The 26506-nt window shown below is 45.8% G+C and overlaps 1 protein-coding gene across 1 annotated transcript in view; it reads right to left on the bottom strand.

The window, feature by feature from the left end:
* Window positions 1–24146, bottom strand: part of ADCY2 (adenylate cyclase 2) — a 431484-nt gene extending 407338 nt beyond the window's left edge. Inside the window, exons 1-2 of the mRNA XM_061187643.1 lie at window positions 23916–24146; window positions 4816–5013 (exon numbers count right to left, since the gene is read on the bottom strand). Of these exons, the coding sequence (XP_061043626.1) occupies window positions 4816–5013; window positions 23916–24146 (429 nt within the window). The remainder of the gene's footprint in view (window positions 1–4815; window positions 5014–23915) is intronic.
* Between the last annotated feature and the right edge of the window lie 2360 nt (window positions 24147–26506).

Raw genomic sequence — 26506 nt, 5'->3', positions numbered from 1 at the left:
GGAAGGATCCTGCCCTGGAGCCTTCAGGGGGAGCGTGGCCCTGCCCACATCTTGATTTCAGACGTCGGGCTCCAGAGCTGGGAGGCACTATTTGTCAACCTCCATTAAGCCTCTTTCAACAAGACTTACCTATCAGGAAGGCCCTGTGCTCCAGAGGCCCTCGGACAGGAAGCATTGTCATGTCGTGTGGTGGCCCGGGCACGTGCAGAAGAGCGAACTGTGGGCCCCAGACACAGTGCCGCTGGTGTCTTTAAAAAAATGAAATAAAAATTATCCCCTTTCCTTTACCTAACAGAACAGAGGAAACAGACACCTTGAATCCTCCTCTGCTGAGTTCAAAATTGTTCAAGTATTTTCAAACATTCAGAAAAAAGAAGATAAGGTGCATCGACAGCCCCTTTACCATGTGATCAATGGGGAGCTCGTCACAGCACATGGAGGGCATTTCAGCAAATCAGCCTGAGCCAGAAGCAGGCAGAGAATTTCCCTGCAAAATGCAGACGCTGCCACTGTAACAGCTGGATCCCCAAACTCTGCAATTTACCACCCGGCTTCCCTCTGAATGTTTGCAACCATCAACAGAATATCATTTTTAAATACTTTTTGTCCAGGAGGCAGCTGTGTGGAACAAATGTCAGCTGGGTTGGGATGCTGGCGGCAGAGGGTGGGAGGGGACTCCAAGCTGGGGGCGACTTGAGCTGAATTAAGATGAGAGGCCTCCACACGCAGTCAGGGCTGTGAGGGCAAAGCCACTGAAGTTTCGTCTTCCGTGTTTTCCTTATTTCCCCAGGGACCCCTTCCGAACCACGCTGGTGACCAATCTCAAACCTGCCACCCTTTCCCCCGAGGGTATTTTCTCCAGGATACACGCTGTGAAATCACTCATCTTTGCCTGATCAAAACGGAACCATCACTCTTAAGCTGTGCCCTGGCAACTCTACAATTCCACTTACTGAGGCTTTGAGAACTGGGTCGAAATTTAAAAGACGACACGGGGGAGCATCTCAAAATACAGAGTTTCTCAGACTCGGCACTCCAGGCATCCGGGGATGGATAATTCTTGGTGATGCTGCTGACCTGTGCATTGTAGGGCGTTTGTGGCATGTTGAGCAGCATCTATGGCCTCTACTCACTAGGTGACCCCCAACCAGGCTGTGACAATCAAAGACGTTTCCAGACAGGGACGAACGTCCCCTGGGGGTGAAATCGCTCCCTCTTGAGAACCATGGTATCATGGACCACAGTGGCCTCTGGAGTCAGAGCCCTGAGTTCAAATCTCCTGTTCTGCTCACCTGCAGCCCGGCCGGGAGCAAGGTACCACCCGTGTGGAAGCCTGGGCCCCTTGGGGAGCCTGGGTACCATGGCGCCCACTCCACGGAGCTACGCAAGGACTGGATGGGTTTGTGTAAGGGAAGCACCCAGAGCAGGGGTGGCACCATCCAGACGACACCCGTGCTGGCTGTTTCTATTCTGAGTTCCGCACTGGAGCTGTTGACGGCCGAGATCTACACTCGATCCACCTGTGCAGGGAAGAACCAGCCTCACCCAGAGGCAGCTCTGCCTTTGCCCTGGGCTCCTGGGAGGGGAGTTCCAGGCCCCAGGAATGTCCCGCCTGAGAGGACTCTGTTCGCCTGGGGGCTTTGGCCAGCAGACCGTCCAAATGCGATTCACGAAGGATGCTCAGGGCCACGCAGTGTCAGCTCTGTCTACAGAGAGGCTGAGACCGACAGTCAGCCACGCAGGCGGCACGTGAGGAGTCCCAGTCAAAACCCCGGACACACAGGGCTCTGCTGACCCTCGCAGGCAGGCAGTATTCCCCATGCACCGCGCTACATGTTGCAGCCAGGAGGGAACAATGGAGGCTTTAGAACTGGCAGTTCTCCTGAACACTTCCCTTGGCTGATGCTAATCTGTATTCTTTCTTTGTAAGAGACCATAACCATGAGTATTACAGCTTTCAGTGAGTTCTGTGAGTCCTTCTAGCAAGTGATTAAGCCTCAGGGTGGCCTTGGGACCCCCAAACTTGCCCTTGGCGTCAGCGGTGAGGGGCCCTGTGTGGACCGTCCCCATCAGTGCAGCAGGTGGTCTCCTGCATCCCCTCACAACAGTACTGTTCACGGAAACACCTTCTAGTGGGAACCATTCCTTGAGCTCACTTCCTCAAGCGCACTGAGCCTATTCTAACACCTCTGGAAGGTCAGCGTTCAGTGAGGGGCCTGCATCTGTGGTGCTGATACCAAAAGACGCCAGAGAGTAAACCTGGGGTCAATCTGGCAGAATAACTACATTTCAAGTCCCCTGCTGAAAGGGCAGGAGCAGCCGGGAGTGCTGGGCAGGATTTCAAGTTCCAGTGGAGGCACAGGGCCCAAAGTGCCCCTCTTCCGGCAAGAGGTGTAAGCAGCCCTCCAGCATGAGGCGTGCACCCTGGCCAAGCCCCCGGCTTAGAAACAGTGGCCAGGAATAGCCGCAACCACCGAGCCCGGCTGTGGCCTTTTCTGGGCACCAAGCACACACAGCTGTGCTCCTAGACGCCTGCCCAGGCCACCTGCCACATCAACGGGGCTGAGGCTCCACGCAGGAGCTCTCTCTGCCCAGGGCCCCGGCGGCATGAGGGTTAGGGTGGGATCACGGGTCGGGGGGTGAAGGCTCCCAGTTCAACTTAAAGTTGGAAACAACATCAAAGCTGATGCCAAGAAACTAAGCCAACCAACTCAACACCTGGGGAATCAATCTGGAAAAAATAGAAGTAAAATGACTGTGAAATAGGTATGTTTAAGATGCTTAGAGAGATCTTGTACAAGCGGGCAGATAGCAGCAATAAAACCAAAGTGTATGTTATAAAACCAGCAGATAAGTGAAAACGGAACAAGTGCATACACACGCACACACAAATCCAACAACAACAAATCTGAAAGTGAAAAACTGCAGTCACCCACTAAGGAAAGCACAGCACAAGCAGCTCTGGGTGCTCCTACCGGCAGAGAATGCTCAGAGGTGCGAAGACACAGCAGCCGATGATGGTCAAATCCACCCCCCGACCCCGGAAGGAGTTTATATTCTTGCAGGGGAGACAGTTGATTAACAAAGAGAGGGGTATGTCACGTGCTCTGAGGTGCTGTAGATCATCATGAGTGCTACAGAACAACAAGAAAGGTGCAGGGTGGCCCGGTGGGGTGGCAGCTGGACACCTGGGGAGGCTGCTCTGGGAAGGGGCCCGATGAGGTTAGTGAAAGTAACACTAGAGCTTTCACTGAACGTGACAAACTGATTCCGTAATTCACATGGAAAAGGAAGCTCAGAGAATTCTGAAAAGGAAACTGCCATTCCAGGTAGTAAGGCTTCTTCTAAAACTGTTTTGTTAAAACAAGGTGGCACTGGTGCTAGGAGAGGCCACTGGGTCCACGCCACAGAAAGCAAATGATGCTCTGAACCGGTTTTGTTTCTGTCCACGTGCACTGGTGTGAAGGCGGAGGGACCTCGGGCCACACGTGCCATTGATGGCAGCTGGGTGAGGGCGTGTAAAGGACAAAGGGGGGAGCAGAGGTGGGGAAGGAGCTGGCCGGAGCGTGGAAGCAGGGGTGGGGGTGGTGCCCAGCCCTGCAAGAGGCTTGAATGGGGGCGTGAGGAGGAGACGGCCAGGGGAGCTTCCCTGAGCACTGGGGCCTCTTCGGGGAGCTGCAGGAGAGGAAAGGCACTGTTTCCACCTGTGCTCACCATCACAGCATCCTTTAGAGCCAGAGGGACCAACCTGAGTTCACTTCGTCCAGCCTCTTCCTTTGCAGAAGAAACCGAGGCCCAAAGAGGATGATGGTTTGGCTGAGGTCACGGGACAGAATTCTCTGGAAACCTCATGCTTGGGCTCACCCAGCGCTCTCTCAGCTCAGGCACGTCAACCCTTTTGTGAGTTCCCATCTGGAATCTCTCTTCTCCGTTGGCCTCCACAGCAATTCACCCTCCCTGGTCCTCACCTCCTAATGACTCCTCCTCTATCCATCTGTGGTTCCTGTTCCTCTCCTACCCCGGGCTCTTGAGTCCCCACCAACTCAGGGACAGCCCTCCTGGTGCTCAGTTTCATCTCTCCCTGGAGGGCGACAGAACCCCTTGGCTTCCATCACAAACTTGAAGCTAGTAACTAGCACACCCCCATCTGCAGCCCACACCTGCGCCCTGGACGACCCAGCACTTGATCAAGCAGTCAGCAGGCTACAGCCTTGTGGCAGCAGTACACGGGGAAAAGCCCATTAGACTACATTCTCCTAAAAACCTGACATCCTCCAGACATAGCCATTTCCTAAGTCAAGAGCCTCCCCCGTTTCAACATGAAGAACTATGGGTCTCCCTATTGCTATGATGTTATCACGTTGACACAAAATCAGTATCACAGCCATCTGTCTGTAAGAAGGGAGATCCAGTCACTGAGAAAGAGTTCAAGGGCAATGACCAGTCTTTGAGACTTAGAGGCACAAAGTGAGGCTCCAGTCCGAGAGGGATTCCAGAATAATGGGAAACTCAGGGGTTAGAGGAGAATGGAGCTACCAAGACCAAGTGGTGAGAGGTGTAAACGCAGACTTAGCCATCAGAAGAAACACGTGACCAGGTGAGCCCAGGCAGCACCCCAATGGCCAGCAGATCTGAGGAGTTAAAACAGGTGCTGAGTGACTTCATCATGGGGACATCCCTGAGACAGCTGTTTCAGAAGACTTCCTTCTCAGCTATTGGTCTCCTGTTTACAGTTTAGGGCCAAGTTGACAGAACTTGGTAGGTTACAGATCAAAGCACAGAAAAACAAACACAAAGAGCATTTCAACACCCTACCTGGTCCCAGGGAGAGACGGTGCCTCCAAAACACATGAACAAGTAGCCCATGGCCACGAGACAAATCCATATCACCAAAGAGAAAAGGCGGAGCAGCTTCTTAAACACTGACTCGATGCAGACGAGGATGAAGATAGCAAAGAAAATCGCCAGGGCAGTTGGAACTGTTATTAAAAATGCCACGTGGTCTTCAACTTCCTAAGGAGAGAAGAAAAATATTGCAAAGGTACAATTTAGAAAACCTGTGGTACCCATGACTTGTTATCAGAATGTTATCAACGTTAATCAGTGTCAAAATATATCAGGTTTTAAAAGTGATTTCAGAAGTAAAACAGTTTGAACTTGTGAAAATTTAAGTTTCTTATTAAATAACCATGTTTTTCTATATAAATAACCCAGTATTGGATATTTAAATAATGCAAAACAGCCATGGCATCAAATTCAAATTTTCCCTGGTAAATGGAGAAATGGATTTCATTCAAAAGTGAATGCAAGAACACAGAAGGTACAGATAAAATAAGACAACCAACTTCACTGCCTGCACCAGAGGATCAGAAATACCCCAACTGTAGGAAATTAAGGCCTCCAAATGGATTTGAAATGTTTTATTTAAAAAAAAAACCTAAAAACTATCTCAGGCTCTCAAGGGAGAAGTTTTTCTTTTAATGCACAGCAATTAATGTTTTAACGGGAACATAGGTTAATAGAAAAGGGTCTAGAAGATGAGAGAGCGGGAAATACTTAGAAGAATGTGTCAGTTTGTTAGTTTCCTTCCCCACCTCTCTTGGGCTCCAGCAGCAAAAAGAAAATGGACATTTATTATTGGCCTCTTACTAACGCATTTTTTAAAAATCCACATTGGCACACTAGTACTCATTTTCTATTTATCTCTTTCTAGTCACACACACCCTAAAAGGCACACTATTACAATTCTATACAATTTCACACAATGTAATAGACATCATACTTCCTTTGATTATCCAAGCCTGGATTTAGGCTTGAGCTTCTCCAAACATTATGCTGGAACCTTGCTCTGAACAGCTCACACTATGGGATGGAACACAGTTTAAGATCTTTAATCCTCACCCAATATATTTAATTGGTGAAATACTCAAAGGAGTTTCAATCAAAAACCCATATGGCCGGGGCCCTAAGAACTTCCACTGAGGTTTTAGCATATTAAAAGTTACAGTACAATCTGGCACGTATGGGGCTGGTCTTTCAAATACCAGAGGCTGGGGAAGCCTTCACCTTTTCTGGTTGGTACAGGGTTCACTCCGTGCCACGAGCATCTCTAACTTCACCCTGGAGATGCCCCCACCGTGCCCCCTTCAGATATCAGGCCACTAACCACAGGGAGAGCGGGAAGCAAAGCAGATCAGCCAAACCACCATACGGGGCCCAGGCTGACACCCAGCAGAAAGAAAAGGGACCCAGGCCCACCCTCAATGCCTTCATTCCCCTTTCCTCTCTCTCCCAATTATTTGCGTCAAGTGATACCCGGAAAAAAGGCAATCATAGCAAATACTCATGTCTATATTTTTATGCTAAGCACGCAGGTACATTAAGCCCTTTAACACAACAGCCCTATGGGGGTGGTGGGCACTGGTGCCTGCACTGTTCTACAGCTGAGAAAACGCACGGCCCTGAACAGAAAGACGGTGCCAGGGTCGTGGAGCTGATGGGGAGAGAGCCAGGGCTCCAGCCCAGGGAGCTGGGGGCGGTCTGTTCCTGCAGATCCCTGCAGCAGAGCTCTGCACCCTGCTTGTGCAGAGATGATACACTAGACCAGGTGCGGCCAGTCCTTGAGGGGCCAAAAGAATCTGTTTCCACAACAGCCAGGGAACAGAAGGCTCCAAAGGGATGTTCTTATAACCTCCCGCCATTGCTATTTTTGGCCACGATTAAGTGCCTAATTGTACTCTTACCCTCAGACACATGTTCCAATCATTGCAAAAAGGTGTCAGGTATCCACCAGTGCTCTCCAGCACGCAGGCACCACGGGTCGAGGTACACAGGGACCCGACAGCCTGTCTTCTGAAGACATCAAATTTGAGACCACGATCGCCACACACATGGAGCCGTGAAAACCGATTTTATTTTAAACCTTTTCCCAAATGCAGTTCACTGAGCTATGGACAGAAAGCTAACCAGTAACGAACCAGGACAGCTGTTTTCCTGGTGTGGCTTTTCACTTATTTCATTAACCCAGTAGGGGAGAAACAATCATTGACTTTATTGGCTCTGATTTCTCCAGAAAGACTGAAAATGGTGTGAAAATATGCATGACTGTCTAGTGAAAATTAGTAGCTAAAGGAACAGAAAGTCTGTGATTGTGAGTCCTTCCAGGAAGAGGGGGACAAAGTACACTACCTGTAGGAGCTTTTCCTGTGCTTCTCTTTTTAAAAGATCCAGCGGTAATCCAGTCGAAGACCCAATGCCGTATTGAGCTGGGTACATTATGTAATAAGACTTGATACATGGGTTTTGGTTTTAAATATTGGAGTCTCTATGTCACTTTTTTTCTTTTTTTTTTTTAACTATCAGCGTCTTGATCACTGAGAAGTGACTAGTCTGGGCCGCAGGTGACCTCTTCACTGGGCAAAGAGGACACAGAGCCTGGGTCCCCTAATATTTTTACAGGCCCACAGAAATGTTTTAATTTCTTTCAAAATCAGAACAATGACAACCAAAAAACCGAAGATTCTAAGCTCAAAGGTTACATACGTCTCCATGCTAACCCAGCATAAACTATGATTGTGAATATACCTGTAGGGAGGAGGGGGCGGACAAAGGTCCTCAGTCCCTCCGTTGTAATCTGATCCGAGGAGGCTGGCGCCCCTGCTCACCAGATGCGCGGCATTCCCTGGTCCATCCCACACACCAGAGAAGGACCCCCAGCTTCAAGCAGTGTCCCCAGCCTCGGTTGGGGGGACCAGATTCCCAGATGGCCAATGGCTTAAGACGGTCAGCCACTGCTCATGAGGCCATTGGCCCTGACCATTGCAAAACCTGAGCCCACTGAAGAATCTGGGCTCTTCCAGAAAGAGAACAGCCACCAATTTATTCTGCATTCGCCTTTCGAAGTCTAACTCCAAACATCTTAATATGGACTTCTCCACTAAATAGAATCTTTTATAAGGTTGTCAAGGAAAAAAACAGTACAGTATTCATTAAGAATGTGTAAGCTTATAAACCACATTCTTTCCTAGCCCCGCGTCTGAATCATGCGTTTTTCTTAAGGCTAATAAGTAAATGAAACAGCGGAACGCCCTCAGACCTTGAATTACACGGGCCTCCCCCGTCCTTTATTCCGGCCCCAGTGGACAGGAAAATAAATGAAGCCACTACAGCTCCCCCGTGGCCGCTTCCTTAGGAGCTATTGGAGTTTTCAAAATTCAGAGTATAAAACAAATAGAGTAGCTCAAAATAAAGTGAACAAAAACAGTGAAAACATTGTCAATCTAAATTAAATATGTTTATATATCCTCACTCCTCCTCCCTTCGTGGAAAAAAAATTTTACCATGTTATGTAAACTAAATGAAAGGTACTAAAATGTCTTTATTAGTACTAAAATGTGTGAAAATGCCTTTAAGACATGCCTTTAAAAAGATTTTTTAAATTTACCATACAATGCAAACGAAATAAAATGTGCTAAAATGCCTTTAAAAGAGAGATCTTGAGCATGGTATTACCTACTCTCATGATAATGGGCTCCTATCTCTCCTGGACCATTTCATCCTTTCCTGTTCAATGCATTTTGGGGTAATTTGGGATCGCTTCTAATTGCCAAGCCTATTAAACACCCATTGTTTTTATTTATTATGTGACAACTGCTTTGTTTCTTGGAGGCTTTTCCATGGAGCAACAGATTATCTGTATGTTCATTCTTTTCCACGTGTATTTTTCATTTTTTGTTAAACAGTACTGTTCTTCTTTTAGATGGTAAAGGACAGTCTAATGTAAAATACTTCTTTTCTATAAAAAGGATATTTTAGTGAAGTGCTTTGAAGTCCGACAGACTGAAGGTAGAAACCAATTTCCATCACTAACTGCAACTCGGATTGAGCACTGGGCCTCCCTAAGTCCCTGTTTCTTCGCATGAACAGAAATACAGACGCTGCATGGCTGGCGGGGTTGAGTACATCACTGGTGCACCATAAATGAGATTATTATCGTGGTGACCATCACTCCCTCTTTCCTGCAAATCTGAGTACTTTCCACCAATGCTAGTCTGACTATTCCGTATTGAAATGATGCCAATTTTCCATTCTAAATGATTATATATTTGATTACCACAAATTAATCTGAAGGGTTGTCACTGGGCAAAAAGAAATCAGCCGGTAGCTATGATACACATTTGCCTTTAAGTATATGTGTCATGTAATATATATGTGTGTGTTGTGTGTGTGTGACACATAATAGAAAATATATTTTTTCATTCTTTCCCACATACATAGTCACATTCCATTTTACCATGAGGTGTGAAAGGAATAAATAAAAATTCTAACTAAAATATTCTGTAAAACTATGATGAAACAAATCAAAGATGATCTCAATAAATATTCCATGTCAATAAATAGGAAGATATTCCATGTACATAAATAGGAAGACAATATTGTCAAGATGTCAGTTCTTTCCAAATTAATCTATAGATTCAATGCAATGCCAATCGAAATCAAAGCAAGTTAATTTTGTAGGTATCAACACACTGATTCTAAAGTTTAAACGAAGAGGCAAAAGACCCAGAATAGCCAACACGATGTTGAAGGAGAAGAACAAAGTTGGAGGACCAACAAACACTGCCTGATTTCAAGACTTAGTACAAAGCAACCGTAATCAAGAGAGTGGTAATGCAGAATAGACAAATAGATCAACGAACTGGAAAGACCCACATTAATGTAGTCAACTGATGTTGACAAAGGTGCAAAGACAGTTAAATGGAGAAAGGATAGAACAACTAAATAGATACCCACATGAAAATATGAATCTAGATACATACTTTACACCTTTCACAAAAATCAACTCAAAATGGATCATAGATCTAAATGTAAAACGCAAAATAACTGTGAAAAATTTTGAAAGTCTTCCCATGAGCAAACTTGTGTTGTGCAGTAAAAGTGGTGCTCAGAGGGAAATTGTTCATCTTAAAAGTTGAGCTGAATTGTCCTACTGTCAATTTGGCTTTGCTGGGAGTCACATTTCTTAGAGCCCCTTTCCCTCCATGGCTCTTGGTTAGAGTTGAACAGAAGAGGAATTTGTGCCAGAATTGGGAGGGGAAAGTGGAGCCAGTCCTCACCAGAATCCCCTTCCTGGAATGCTCCCAGGTGAGAGCTGGCCCTCGCAGGTGCCTGCACAAGATTTGGGAGGTGGAAGCCAAGCAGCCCCAGGAAGGGCGATGTGCAGGGTCAGATGTGGATGAGACACGTGTGGAGAAGCCTGGAGGGGCCCAGCCTGCCCGGCTCTGCCCTGCTCCACGTGCAGCACTCTGACCAAAGCAGCCGGACCAGGCTCCCCACTACGTTCCTTCCTGAAAGGGCTCCCTTCGGCGGGTGCACATCCCTGCACGTCCTGATTGGCTTAGTGACTTTCTGCTGATCTCAATGCTCCCTGTTGCTGCCAAGCTCCATACTAAGAAAGGAGGCTGAAAACTGGTGAATTAAAGATCCCACTTCAGATATTTGGAAAAGAACGAAACCCAAAGAAAGTAGAAAGAAGATGCGATGGTCAGGGACTTTCCAAAATATTCCCTATTTCCTTCTTCTGGGTTCCTTCTGGGTGTACTTTCTGACCTCCTTTGAAGTTCCAAGTAGCCATGCTTTGGCCAGAAAAATGTGAACAGAAGTGAAGTGTTTCTCTCCTGGGCAGAGGCATGTAAATGCCAGTGAGAGGTCTCACAGCACTTTCTCTCCATGGTACAATGATTACAGAAGCATCTGTCATGAGGAGGACTCCTACAGCCCAGCCCAGATGAGCAGAAGCTCCCTCCTGGCCCACACTGGCCAGGACGTGTATGCAAGAAGTAAACCCCTGGTGTGGGAGGCCAAATATGAGGTTTGTTTATTAACCCGTCACAACCTATAACATCTTTGCTGATACAAAAATTGGTACCTGAAATAGAGTGCTGCCCAAAACCTCAAATATACAGCACTGATAGCTGCTAGGTGGCAGGAGCAGCAAGGAAACTATTATCAGAGACTGAAAGGTAGCAACCCAAGCTACACAATGGTCCAACATTTGGTCAAGATATCTTCCTGTCCTGGAAGGCAAAAGATGCTCTAATAGAATTGTAAGTCTAGAGCAGGGCTCAGCGAGCCTCTTTTGTAAGAGCCAGATCATAAATGTTTTAGGCTTCACTGGCTATAAGGTCTCTGTCACACTAAGCACAGCCTGCTGTACCTTAAACACAGTCATAGATCATAGGGAAATGAATGGCCAGGCTATATTCCAATAAAACTTTATTTGAAAAAATAGGCAGTGGGTCAGATTTGGTCCCAGGCCAGAGTTTGTTTGACCCCTACTCTAGAAAGGGCCATCAAACACAATGTTACAAGTGTGGGTATGTTGCTGCTGACTGCATTTGTTAAGGTACAAGAAAAATACAAGCTCAGAAAATAACCGATTGGTTGTAAGGAGGGATGAAAAGGAAGCAGAATTCTATGGATTTGTCAGAGGAAGAGGAAAATGCTTCTCAGTCTCAACCAATAAATGAAAGAACTTGGGTCCTAGAGGGATTAAAACCCAGCCATGTGCAGAAAAAAAAAAAAAAAAAATCAAACCTACTATTGAAGACGGAATGGATTAAGGTGCTTCAGACTAATGCCCAACTAAAAGCATGGTGCCAGCAAATTCTTTCAACTGAACAAAAAGGCGCAGGGAAAAGAGAACCAGAAATTGTGTTTCCCAAACAGGCTCAAAGCATGCACAGACTGATAGAGAGAGGGAGAGAGAGAAAGACTGAGAGATAGATGGAGTGAAAAGGCAGAGAAATATAGCAAATCACAGAAGTATGTCTTGAAAAGAACATGACCTTTGACACCGGGAGATGACTGAAATTAAACAGAGAAGAATTCAAAGAAGTTTTGAAAGATTTGTGTTTCCAAAAGAAATGCCAACGTGAACTTTGGCTGTTCTAGACAAAGGAAATTTGGGGTTCTCTATCTATGGCAAGAAAGAGGTTGAGAAAATTGCTCAGTCCCCAAGAAGAAAATATTCCCCAACAATCAATCCAGCTGTGGTCAAAACGATGGCCAATAAGGAAGAACCTCCCAAGTGGAGGGTTCAGATGTCACAGGAAATAATAGACAAGGGTCTATTTCCAGGACAAGAGTCTGGATCTAATGAAGAAGCAATCCCCATCCCCAGGGCCAGGGACCCTCAAACTGTCTGCCCAGGGGAATTTATAATTGGTATGACCAGAGATTAATGTGTGTCATTCTTCCCTTGGGATAATGGGAGAGTTTTGTGGCTATCCTTTGTGCACTGGGTGGCTGAATGGATGGTTGATAATGTCTTTTTAGTCCACAGGTCTCCAGACCAAAAGAAGCCACAGGAGGGATAAATCAGGAGCTTGGGATGAATACACATACACCACTATATATAAGATACATAACCAACAAGGACCTACTGCATAGCACAGGGAACTCTACTCAATATTCTGTAATAACCTATATGAGAAAAGAATCTAAAAAAGAATGAATATATATATATACATATATACATATATATATATATATATATATGTATATATGTATATATATATATAAAACTGAATTACTTTGCTGTATACCTGAAACTAACATAACATTATAAATCAGCTATACTCCAACAAAATTAAAATTAAAAAAAAAAAAAAGAAGCCACATTCAGGCTTCATGTGAAATGACTGCTCAGCATTACCTTTGAACAAACTAGGGCCCTTCATTCACAGATCCTAGACCCTGAGCTTCTTGCCATTAGTGGATGGAACTTTGGAGTGGTCTCTCTTGAGAAAGGGATGTATGTATTTTCTTAAGGAAGGAGTAAACTAAATGTCTGGTGACCAGGTAGGTGCACTGTGGTAGTAATAGCGCTGTTAAACATTCTAGTTCACCTCTTTGTTATGGTTTTGTCAGCAAAACTGGCTGCACTAATTCCCTTCCCTATATCCAAGCCCTTGTGTAATTCTCTCCTACGCTGACTCTGGTCCTGGCCATGTGACTCTCTTTGGCCAATTTGACAACAGTTGCATGAAACAAAGACATGAAAATACTTAGGTATTGGGGCTTGCCCTCTTCCTCATTGATCTTTAGAACCCTACATGCAAAGTAGCTCAGGCTAGTTTGCAAAACGAGCCCAGTGACTCTGTCACCCTATCCAACAGCCCTGGCTGACAGCCTGCCAACTGGCCTCACATGTCAATGAGGACGCCTTAGATGATTCAGCTACCAACTGACCCACCAGCTGACAGCTGACCACACAAACAAGAGATAGACCAGCAGAGATCAATTGAATAGCTAGAACCAAGGGATGAGCCACAGAATTGTGAGCTAAATAAAATAGTTACTCCAATCTGTTAATTCTGGAGGTGGTTTGTTACGCAGAACAAGCTAACTGATGCATCCTCCTTGTAGGCATACGGGAATTTGATGTGCTATATAAGGTACTGTGGTAGACTGTATTTCCAACGAATGGGGGCCATAATACATCCCATCCCATATGTGACTGGCACTCCTCTCATCGAGTGCGGTTCTATGTCCTCCTCAATTGAACCTGGGCAGCTCTTTGTGACCATGATGGAAGTGGTGTTATCTGACTTCAGAGACAGGATTATAAGGATGCCATGCACTTCCACTTGATTCTTAGAGGATGATCATTCTTGGAACCCAGGAACTATACGGTGAAGAAGTCAAGTAACCATGTGGAGAGGCATGTGAAGGTGTTCCAGCCAACAGTCCCAGTTGAGTTTCAGCTACCAGCCAGCAATGACCACTAGACATGTAAGTGAGCAAGCCTCCAGGGACTCCAGCTCTCAGCCTTTAAGTCATCCCAGTTGACACATGGAGCAGGGATGAGCTGCCATTGCCAAACCTGCCCAAATTGCTGATTCAGGAGGAAAATAAATGATGTTGATGTTTTCAACTGCTAAGTTTTCTGGGGTATTTTATGCAGCAAAAGATAACTAGGATACTTACCCTGGTCAATGAAAAATGAATAAAAGTGATGTGTCACTTCCATGTGGAAGATGTCAATTGCCAGAGAGTGAAGCACTCTTTTCCTCCCTAGTATAGCAATCAAGGAAGGAAGGATCCTGTGGGATGCAACTTCCTTCATTCTAAATCTCTGAGTGACTGGTGTGAGAGAATTCCTCTGCTGACTCAAATTTACTGTGCAGCCTGAACAAAATATAAACCTTTATTGTGTTAAGCTGTTAAGATTTGGGAGTTGTTTGTTTCCATAGCGTATTCAAATATGTTCTGATTGACACAAGAGGTAATAAAGATAGAAAGCAAAAATGCAAATGTTTTGTCTTAGTGTATGTTAAGACAAAACATACATCTGATGAGATTAAGTAAAAAAAGGAAGCACCTAAAAATAACACTATAAATAAAACCCGAAGATATAGTATATGTAAAGTGTAAAACTGAGAACAGTATTATCACATATATGCCATTAAACTTGAGAATTGGGACAAAATGCAAAGATTCCTAGAAAAGTCTTATTGAAACTGACTTTAGAAGTAAAGTTAGAAATACTATAATCCTATTACTATCAAATATACTGAAGCAGAAATTTTAAAATCTCTCTACAAAGAAAGCAACAAACCCATGTGGTTTTCTAAGCAAATTCTATCAACTCTAACATAATGAAAACTTTTAGAAAACTAAAAATGAAGGCATATTCCCTGATTTATTTTATAAGACCAGAAAAACTTATAAAAGAAAAATGACAATTTGATAAAAAAAATTCCAAACTCATTTCACCAAAGAATATGCTTGCAAAAATCTTAAACAAAATGTTAGTACTTCATATCCAACATTTTATAAGAGATATCATAAAAACTGTGTTTGTATCAGGAATATAAAAATTGTTCAATAATAGAAAATTATTATCCATTACTTTGACATTAAAAAACAACAAAAAATCCTATAATTATCTCAATTTGGTAAAACTCAACACCCAATCACGTTTAAACTTTTTTTGTAAATTAGAACAAAAGGGAATCTCAAAGGATATCTATAAAAATCTGTAACCAACATCATCCTAAGTGGATAAACTATGAAGGAATTCTATTTAAAATTAGGAAAAAGGGCAAGGATACCCTCAATCACAAGTTCTGTCAATAACACATTAGAGTTTCTAGCCAGCACAATAATACAAGAAAAAGAAATGAAATGCCTTAGGATTGGACAAAGGAAATAAAACTCTCATTATTCGCAGATGATATGATTGTCTATGTAGAGAACCTGAAAGAATCTGCATTTCAGTTACCAGGAATAAAAAGGATATGATAAGTTGTGTAGCTAAAAAATAATATCCAAAATTATATTCTTTTACATCATCAACAAAAGAGTAGAAATTCATAATTTTTGAAACATCATTTACAGTAAGCAATAAAATACAAAATATCTCTTGGTACTCAGGAGTAAGAACAGCCTATAGAAAATTGTAAAACATTACTGAAGCACATAAATGGAGAGATGGCCCATGTTCATGGATAGAAAAATTTAATATCATAAAATATCAATTATCAGCAATGAATCAATAGATTAAATATAACACTAACAAAATCCCACTTGAGTTTTTTCATACTGAGGTTAAAATAAGTTGATTGTAAAATATATATGGAAGAACAAAAATTCAATAATAACCAAGAAACTTTTCAAAGAGTTGAATGTTACTTCCCTTGCCCAATATAAATACGTATTATAAGCCTTAGTAATTATACTCTGTGTGTGTGTGTATTAAAAAAGAACAAAACTTAACCAATGGAAGAGAAAAGATAGCCCATAACAAACGACTCATATATGCAATTTTGATTTATAACAGATTTGGGGAAAGAAGTAACTAAAATGAATCAGTAAAAATTGATTCTCCACAAGAAAAAAAATATGTAAATGGACCTTGACCACCACTTTATACCACACATATACCACATGATATATATAGGATATGTATGATAAAATGAACAAAAAGAAAAACAAGAGAATGACAAACAAAAAGTGCAAATGAAGTTTACTTCTGAGGGTAGGTAGGGGAATGGGAGAGGTGCAGTGTAGACTGAAATACATTATTGGGGATATTCTAGTTTGGACTGGGTTCATGGATGTTTAATTTTAGTGTAAATAAACAAGCAAACCAAATAGATATAAACGAGGATTGAGCTTAAGAATCAAAGATTAATCAAATTAATCAAATGATAAATCCCATTCTGTGCACCTAAAGTCCAATTCCGAAGAATATGGATGTTATATGTTTGAATTAACTGCAAGTCAATAATGGGAAAGGATTAGATATTAGATCAACCATATGTGTGAACTATGTTAACATTTCTTCATTATTTCTTTCATTTTTATTCATCTGATCTCCTTATCCTCTGAATTTTTAACATCACATAGCTTTTATTAGTTCTACTAATGCACCAGTCTAAAACTTCCTTTCCTTCATCATATCCACAGCTCACTAGTAGCTTGAAATCTTAATTATTTACCCTTTTTTTATAGAGCTTAAAAAATAATACAGTACATTTAAAACACACGCAGTAATTCAGCATTTGGGGTAAGCATGGAATGGAAGCCAGCACCTACGAGCTCTGGCCCGTCCTGGCTGTAATATCCCAGCATCATTATATCTGAGGGATGATAAAGGACACTGATGGAAATTGGGTAGAAATTCTAATCCCAAAACCCTCCAGTCAGGGCTCCCATCACCATGGTGCTGGTCCGCCATCGTCTCCACCAGGAACCTTCTGTAGGGTGGTTACCCTAGACACTTGATTTATTCATAAGATTCTCTCAGACAATAATCATCATCTTGAGAAGTCTTCTCAAGAATTTCAACGTTCTAAAAAGAAGCTATTGTACTTTATGTTTGTATGTTTCAAAAGCAATAAATTATTCATTCAATAGATTTTAATTGCGCTAATATTGAAGTTTTCCATTTCAAGCAAAAAGTGACTTGGTTCGACTCTGAGATACAACTGGCCTTATGCATTCCTAACGGTGGTGACCCAGGTCTGTATTCTCGTTCTTTCTGTCTTGGCACTGTCGTTCTACAGCCCTGGGCAGAGTCAGAAAACTAGTTGGCAGAGCTGCTCATGGGGTTTTTTAGGCTGAGTATCTCATAACTCTGCCCATCACTCTCTCTCACCTGAAGGTGGCACCTGGGGATGGAAGCATAAGCCCAAGTGAAAGGAGGGAGCAAAAATGATTATTTGTAACGTTGACAGCAACAGATCAACTAATGAAGTCTTCCTCCAAACCTCTCCCGGTTCCCTTCCTTGTGATCTTTATTGTATCTTTATACAAATAGGGCATTGAAGCAACATTAGCAAAGTCTTAATTTGGCCAAATGGATCAAACACACAAGCTGACTCAACAGTCCTTTTCTCTCCTCCCAAACGCACCTGGTGGCTGCAAACCAGCATTGCCAGATGTGTGTATCTATTTCCTAGTTTGACACCAGGGAACTGCCTGGTAAATATTACCTTATCACTCTTGTTCATTTTACATTACATAACATTATCCAAAGCTAACAAAATTGAAAAAATATGAAGGCCAATAGCAGTGTCAATTTGGCAGAATTTTAGTGCTAGAGAATGGTAACCTGTGTCAAAATATGACTTTAATTAAACTATCTATGCTTCTCCATCTTTTTTTTAAGTAACTCAAAGCTATATTCATACTTATCACATAAATAGAAAAACATCCCCTGTTCTTTCATACCCAGGTTTGAAAATTCTAGTACTCATTTAGTTGTCAGCCTGAAATACATCTACAGGGGATCTTGACAAGGAAAACCCTGTGTGCTGCAAGTATAATAATAAAAATGACCTACATTTGTTTTGGGTAAGACATGTGCCCAGCTCTGTGCTAATGTCCACAGGATCCATCTTACTTAGTTCCCAAAAGATCTCCCTGAGCCTGGCTGTGCTATTCATTTTAGTCCACAGCAGATAAATGAATTTTTCAGGAACACTAAGTGGCAACATTGAGACCAGATCCAGGTCTAGTGACAGTTTTATGCTCTTAACAAGAGGCTACACAATGGGAATGATAGCAGCTAAGGAAAAATGCATCTACCCCCTAAATTATACATGTTAATTAAGCACCTGCGATCTGGTTAGCGCTGTATTAAATATGGGGGTGCTAAGTTTCTTCCCTGAAAGAACTAACAATTAGTTGAGGAGACAAGACGAGCTGACCAAACTATTCTGCACGTCAGATGACAGTCATGGAGTGGGTAAATCATTTCGTGTAATAAATGAGCTTTGCAGGCATCAGAGGCAGCAACCAATACAGATAGGAATGCACAGCACAGGCTGGTCTGTTTAAGCTCAAGAAGGAGAGTTTGAACTTGGATAAGCAGCTCGGGCGGCTTCAAGGAGAGGGGAAGCCCTGGAGGAAACAGCAAAGCTAGAAAGGACCAGATGCAGACACTCTGAGCTCACGGCGTCCAGGCTAACAGACCACCCTAGTATTGACAGGTAAATGGCAGCGTGTCGAAGATGAGCGGCTTCTGGATGGAATGCCACCCAGGGGGATGCCCATCCCAGTGCGGGCCCCAGTAGGCACTCCGTGAATATCAGTGAGGGAAGAATGCGTGAAGCCCAGTGGATCGTACTGATGTCAACATCGAGTTATAGAAGGAACTAGGGTACCAGTGGATTATGCACAAGCACCTAGCCCTGACTGTCCCATCACTAGCAATTCCAGAACAAACAGATCGAAGTAATTAATAGAACCATGAGACACCTTTACCAAAGTAACAGATCAGCTCTAACAGCATTAGTATCTTTTAAATAGAATGTTTAAGTTTAAAAATACCAGTAAGTTTCACACAGAGCTCAACAGGAATGGATTTTACAGGTCACAGTATTCACGCCGGGGACTTGGCCAATGAAAGCAAAGTTACAAATGCACCTGCTGCTTAATGGGAAAACCCTGGGAATATTCAGCATAAAAGAACCCCAAGGAGTTAATCGTGGGGAAGCATCCCTACAATTCTTTAACATTAAAAGAGAAAAAAATGGAAATGTAACCCCATCCACAGAATGAAGCTTGAGGACTTTCCTAGCAGCATGAAATTTCAACAAGAAAACTGCTGCTGTGCTAGGACCAGAGCTGGGGATTCTAGATCTGCAGCGATCACCAGCCTAGTTCACCCAGGCAGAGTCAGACATCCAGCACCGCAACTGCACCCTTAAAGACAAGAGCCACCACCGTTGGGTTTCGGTTTCCTCCTCTGTAGCATGAGCGCCCTTCCAGCTCTAATACTATGTGACTACGTGGTTTTCACAGCAACAATGAAAATGCAACTACAGAAGACCCAGTAATGACAACAGTTCCTGAGGGCATACTCTGTGCCAGGCATTCTTCTAAGTGCTTCACGTGTACTGATTGGGACCATCACCTTAGAAGGCAGGTACCATTTCATTTTACAAACAAGAAAACTGGGGCATAGAGAAGTTGAACAATTTGCCCAAGGTCACAGAGATGGAAAGGGACAAAGTCAAAATGCCAACACAGATAGATGCTCTTAACCATTACACTCTGTCTTTTTTAAATGGAGAAGGCAAGGTACCGTGCATATATTTAATTATGCACTTTAATATCCAAAGGATGCTTCCAAATCCTTTCTTGCTAGGCCTCTAAACTGCAACCACCTTTCCTGCAGAAAACTACAGTTTTTCGTTGTCGTTTGTTTATACCACAGTTAAATCATAATTAAAGTGACTTATTGAATTACTGGTTGCAAATTACAAATACCTGCCAAGTAAGATTCTCCTGCATGTATAGAGAAATTCGCAGAAAGATGGATCTTTAGCTACCTCCACTCCAATTCCTAAAAGCATGCACTACCCCTCCACCCCCAGAATTAAGAGACTAGAGAAAGTATGCAGAGAATTGCCTGCTCCTTAGAGGAGATGTCAGACATATTTATCTGCCTTCTCCAGCCTTCCACTCCCCAAGAAAAGACTTCTCCCCATTGATCCTTCCACCCACTAGGGGCGCTGAAATAATGTCTGGAATAATAAAGGCAATTTGCCTCTACAATGATTGAATTCATTTATTTGGAAAATGAAAAATTTTGGAAAAATTTTTTTGGAAAAATTAGGATTCTTTCTCCATGTATAGAGAAAAGAAACACTCATATATCTGCCCCTAGAAAAAACACCTGATGCTGGAAAATTGATTTGTAATGAAGTACTTACGGTCATTGTTTGAAAGATCTAGCACACCGAATCACAGTAAAAGCAAGAAGGTAGATCATATTCTGTCAAAATCATACATGTTACATATTTAATACAGATAAAAGTATATACTCATTTGGATATTATTACCAAACTAAAAAAAAAACAGGTTAAAAAAAACAGAAAAAAACTATTTTATTGCAATATGTGACTATTTAAAATTTATGGGAATGAAATTTTTCCATTCCAGTTGAAATATTGACCATCCCTAATCATAAATTTTAACCAAAACAAATCTGGCTGGAGCTAGCTGGTATTTGACAAACTAAAAAATTTATGTCAGCCTTTCCTAACCACGACGGGCAAATTTTGAGAGAAGCTGGCTGATTTTGGACATAATAAATGAGAGAGGATTTGATTCTGAGAAGAGGTTTTCATGCATTTAGTAATAAGAACCAGTCCTGGAAAATGAAGCTACCTCATAAGACTTAGAACTTAAAGTTTGGTCTTATTAGTTCCAAGTTTTCTCATGCCAGAGGGTAATTTAATTTTGTTCACCATGCCCAGTACCAACATCAAAAACTTCCATCATAAGCAACAGAAAATATTTTTCATATTATTAAACAAGATATTAAAATTCAAGACATGCTATCATATGTGCTATTTGTTTCGTCTTGATATTTCTTAACAAATATGGGATTAAACCTATTTAATCACTTTTTATGTAGAAAATAGTTAAGCAAGATAGTAAAGTTTCAATTCAGAAATTACTTTTTAAAATATAACAAAAATACTTTGCAGATTACCTTATCTTCATGATCAATGATGCAGATGCATAGATTGACCATAGATTGAAATTAAGTGAAAGCAGATTGTGAATAATGCCAATTAGGGAAATACTAAGTCAAGACAAAGCTTACTTTTTTTCTTTTTAAGAGATATTTCAAGTCACTTCACACAAAGGCAATTACATATACCAAAAAATCACTATGTACTTGGATACTATCAGGATCATCTTGTGATCCAAATGTTTCAGAAAACTATGGATATGCATTAAGAAAGTTACCAGACTTTTTCTACTACAAGAACTGATGGAAGCCTAGTGGAAATCAAAATCAGGCAGATTCATGGGAAAGAAGAATCTGTCCAAGATTTCAGGCAGCAAAAACAGATCTTCCGAGCTCCTGAACTACATCAGAGCCTAGCGATTCTAGTAAAGCGCTCGAAGGTGGAAACCTGGGCGGGGCCCAGGCAGCTATTTCTGTCTCCCTGTGTAGATCCCTGGGAAGCCAAGCTCTGGTCAGTCTGAGAAATGAATTCACCCCACTCTGTGTGCACATGACTCCATGTTAACTCTGTCCCATCTTCCAATGCTCCTAACCCAGCCATCTTTGACTACATGGATGGAGAACGTTTTTTGTAAAGTGGAACTGCTGTTTATGCTATTACTAAAAGCAAAATAGAAATGAGCTGTCCAGACCTCAGAACTGTGCCAGTACTTCCTAAGGTCAAGTTTCAGAGGACAGTGCCCATTCCTCTCATGCATTTCCCAATGCCAGGCCCAGCAGCCCCAGTGCCCACTTGAAGGTAGCCTTTCCACCAGACCACGTCACCTTTCCTGATTCTGGAACATTTCTGCACAGCTCATTACCTAGAAGGATTTACAGGGTAGTCAGAGCATGGTTTAGGTAGAGCAAAGGACAGGATCCATTCCACCACCTCTGGACCTCACCCTGGGCTACAGCCATGCCATGGGAAGTGCCTGCTTTGTACTTAAGAGTGATTTAGCTGAATGCCAGGAGAGTGTGGGAATGATGGATTTATCAAGCAAAGTAAAGATGCCTGAATAAACTTTTTAAAAAGATACCACTCCAGCATTTGCACCACGTGAAATGGAACGTAAAGGAACTGGGTAAAGAAACACGAAGATCAAAGACAAATTAGAGAAGGGAGCTTTCAGCTGACTGTGCTGAATCCCTGACGACCCATTCAAGAACATCTACGTAGATCAAGGTTTAAGAAGTTAGAAATCTGTATGATAGCAAACAAAGCGGTGTGTGCAGGGGAGCATGAACTTCACATTTGTCTTTAAATATATTAATGGTGCTATAAATAGGCCATCACCTGCTCCTCCTTTTCCATTTGGAAGAGAACCAGCCAGAACGGGTTTGGATTACAGATTCAACAGAATCACAAGTAGCAATGTCCTGGCTGCTTTTTCCAGAGGAAAAGGGATGTGTTTTCTTCCCTGCAAGAATGGAAATGAGAAGGAGATGCTTTTAGAGACCCTGCTTGCCAATGAGACTGAGCAGAAGTCTCTCGTCAGGTCCTCTTTGGCCCTAAAAAGTGGTGAGAAGAGACAAAGATGCCATTCCAGGGAGCATTCCAGGCTGGTAACAAGGGTGTGAAGACTGCCGTGAACTCACACCCAGAATACAGAATTAAGGTGCTCTCTGCTCTATGTTGTATAATGAAAGACCCAGTTGTGATCGGTGGCATCGTGATGTTCTATTTACTTTCTAATTTTTATTCTTATCTCATTGAACTCCAGCAGAAGACAACACCTCTTGACTAGTGTGGCGAAAAAGAAAACTTCATTTTTTAAAGAACCCAGATGATAAGTTTCCCCATGCATAATAGTTGAGCACCATCTGGCTCAGGATATGAAGAATAAATTGCCAAAACCCAAGGACAGCTATTGTGCACACGTGTTGAAATAAAGCAAACGCCCACGCCTTTGCTCCGAGGACACGAATATAGGTGTATGTTTATATTCTAAGCTAAAAAGACATCATTCGATGCAGACATCCCCAGATCAACCACTGACCAAAAATATCTCACTGATTAATCAATGCCTGGCACTCAATCTGCACATACAAAGCATAGGCGGTGCAAAAGTTTGAACCACACCAACAGAAAGATCGGTAACAGGAAGCTTACCGCCATCTACAGATTTCCCCTCACTGCTCACGGGAGTGAGCCAAGGATTTCTCCTCGAAAAATCTAAATTGGCAAAATTGACATCAGCTGTGGAGTTGCATTACACTCCTAGTGATGAAATCCAGTTTAATAACCTGTACAAAACAGTAAACACAACTACCTCTCTAGAAATAGGAAAGCAACGGTCCACGGATGCCTGTTATTTATACACTTGGAGGCTGAAGACTCACAACAGGTCAACACCCCATCTCGCCCTGTCTATGGGACTAAACCATACAGATTTAAAGGCAAAGATGTATAATAATATACTTGTTTTCATTTCTCCTCGCCATTCACCACTTTCCCAAGTCAGGCTTTTTAGAGAGTTTTAAATAACTAAAACGCCAGCTCCGTGGCTGGGCAGCGGCCTCGCGAAGAGGCGCGAGGCTGACTCGGACGGACACAGACCTACGGGAGCGGATGTTGCGGCCAGCGGCGCCGAGCGGAAAGCGCGGCGAGTTTGCCAGCGGGTGCGCAGAGGTGGAAAACGCACACCCGGGCCGTCCACCCGGTGCACACCCCGGCAACTTTATTTTGGGCAGAACCTTCCGAGGAAACTTTTCTCTCGCCCTCAGTCGTCGCCCAAGCCAGGTCGGCCGCGGGCAGGCAGGAGGGGCAGGGCGCCGCGGGCCGAGCGGTAGCCCCGGGCGGGACGCGGCTCGGCGGGCACCTCCCTCTGCTCTCGGGGCCCCGGGGCGCGCGGGCAGGTCCCGCAGGGAGGCCACTCACCAGCCGGAGCGCGAAGAAGACGGCGAGCAGGGCGAGGCAGGCGCCCATGACGATGAGCAGCAGGAAGACGATGAGCGGGTGCTGCTGGCTCATGCGGTAGTACGACTCGTAGAGCCAGTCCCGGGACCGCTGCAGCCCGTCGCCGTCGCCGCCGCCGCCCGCCGCCGCCGCCGCCGCCGCCTCGGCGCGGTCCCGCAGGTAGCGGCGCCGCCGCATCGCCTCCTGCCACATCGGGGCGGCTCACGGGGCGCCCGCCGAGCGCGCCCGGCCGGGGCCGCGCCGCCCGCTCGCCCGCTCGCCCGCCGCCGCCCGCGTCCCAGCCCCGCGCTGCCTCGGCCGGCCGCGCTGCCCGCGCTCCGAGCTGCGCGCAGGGGCCTCCGGCGCGGGCGGAGCTCGGCGCCCCGGGCTGGGCGCGCTGACGCGCGGGCGGGTGCCGGGCGGCGGCCTCGGGGGCAGCTCCCGGCGGCGCCGCTGCCGCCACCGCGCGGGAGGGGGCGGGTGCGACAGGGGGCGCTCGACCCGCCTCTGCCCGCACCCGGCGCGGCGCAGCCGGGCCTCCACCCACCGCCGCCCCCCGACGGCCGGGTCGCGCGCTGGGCACGGCGGGGGGCCGGCGCGCCCAGCCGCGTGCTGGGCGGGGAGAGGCGGGGGCCGCGCCCCAGCCCCGGGGGTCCCCCTCTTAGACCCGCCCACGATCAGCGCGGGCAAGGTCCACCTTCCCTCCGCTGTCTCAGCCTGGGGTCGGGCGGGGGCTCCCACCGTGCCCTGCGCAGTCCGCGAGCGCGGCCTGGGGGTTCCCGCTTCCTGCCGCCCTCACCTCCGACCTCGCTCAGAAGACTGCGGAGGCTCCTAACTCCTCTCCACCGGCTCCAAGTGCGGCGGGGAGGGGCCCTCCCAGGGGCCCTCCCACCCTCCAGTCCCCCCAGGCTGTGAGTGGTGTGCGGGGGGTGGCGTGGACGCGGTGCCCCCACGCTCCTCCCCACTTTCGCAGAGCGTAGCCGGGAGGACACCTCCCATCCTTTGGTACCCCCTGCTCGGAGGACCGAGGGGACTTCATCTTTTTCACTCTCCGTGCGCTCGGAGGAGGGATTCCCCTCCCCTCCGCATCCCTTAATGGGTAGGGGGTTCCCACCCTCCTCTTCTTCAACTCAGCACAGCGGGCTTGGGGGCTCTCACGGTCCTCCCCACTCGCTCAGAGGGCAGGGGGCTTCCCTGCGGGGGGCGGGAAGACGCTGGGACCCGAGGAGACCCCTTGGCCGAGAACAGCTCCAAATGCGCAATGGAGAAGCGAGGCGGACACCCGCCCGTGTGATTGAACGCTGCACCCCGCCACGTCCTCGGGTAGGCCGCCTTACTTGCGCCCTGCAGTTTCAGCTTAAGTCACACTTTGGAGGTACCCGATAGGGCAAGGTTTTCCGTATCGGAGTTTAGAGGGAGCCCTCTGGCCGGTCCACGGCCCCCGCCGAGCCCCTGCTGTCCGGCAGGGATGGCAGCGAGGGCGCGACCGGGGAGAGTGGCTGGGCGCTGGTGCGGGCAGGGTCGGCTCTGGGATTCGCTTCCTCTACGCCACCTCGGGAGACTGGGCGCGGGGGCCGATATCTGCAGGGCCAGTGTCCCCTCCCGACACGCCTGGGGGTCGAGCCCGCTGGCCCTCTCCCTGGGCGGTAGGGGAGCTCCTTGGTGCTCTCCAAAGGAGCCCACCCTTTTGGAGGGTTCCTCCTAGTCGAGAGTTGTCTGTACCCAAGACCCGCAAATCCCACCTCCACCCGAAGCCTAAGGAATCCGAGGCACCGCGACCCTCCCCTCTCGGGCACCAGCACACGGCCGGGGGTTGTTCCTATGCACTTGTCTGTTCCAGCACCGGAGACCAGCGCAGGGGGCTCTGAGCCCTGGCACCGCCTAACACTTGGGAAACCTTCCCGAACTGTCCCGCTGCCCGCTCTTGGTCCTCCTGTCCCCCTGCGGGACAGAGGCATGGGAGCTGGGTAGCTGCGTGCCCAGTGACGGCAGGACCCAGGCCATGAGGGGAGAGGGGCCCGGAGCCTCCTAGTGACTTTATTTTTAGCCGCAGTTAATGCCTGCTCTGCTCAGGGGGTGTAGACCAGAGAAGGGCACAGCTCTGCCACCGGCTGCCCGAGACCTTGGCCGGTGGGTAAGGATGGGGGAGTAAAAAGGAAGCGTGTCCCGGACACTGGATCCTTGGCCAGGGACCCTGCCCACCAGACTCCACCTAGCCCTGGGCCTTCCCTCCTGCCCTAGACCTGCAGAGGAGAAGAAATGGAAGGAGGCAACGGATGGGAGAAGCCCCCTATCCCGAACGTGTCCTGGGGGGTCCCACGGCCTCCTGCCCTCGCAGGAGATGGAACTCTTCTTTGTCGAGTTCCTGGTCTGCGCCCTCACCCCGCTTTGCCTGCCCACCCCTGGCGGTAGACGTAACCGCCCCCCCACCTCCCCCCGGGGTAATTCAAACCTCAGCTTTACCCGCGGGTTCAGACTCACCCATCGGGCTCAGTTCTTTCTTTTGGACTGGGGGATTTTAGGGTTTTGGTGGTTCTGAGAACAAGCTGCAAGACAGCGCTGATGAATCGGAT

Source organism: Eubalaena glacialis, chromosome 4, assembly GCF_028564815.1.
Source record: "Eubalaena glacialis isolate mEubGla1 chromosome 4, mEubGla1.1.hap2.+ XY, whole genome shotgun sequence".
In the NCBI taxonomy this organism is placed as follows: domain Eukaryota; kingdom Metazoa; phylum Chordata; class Mammalia; order Artiodactyla; family Balaenidae; genus Eubalaena; species Eubalaena glacialis.
Note: the sequence above shows the minus strand (reverse complement) of the source record. Positions and strands in the feature narration are given on the sequence as shown.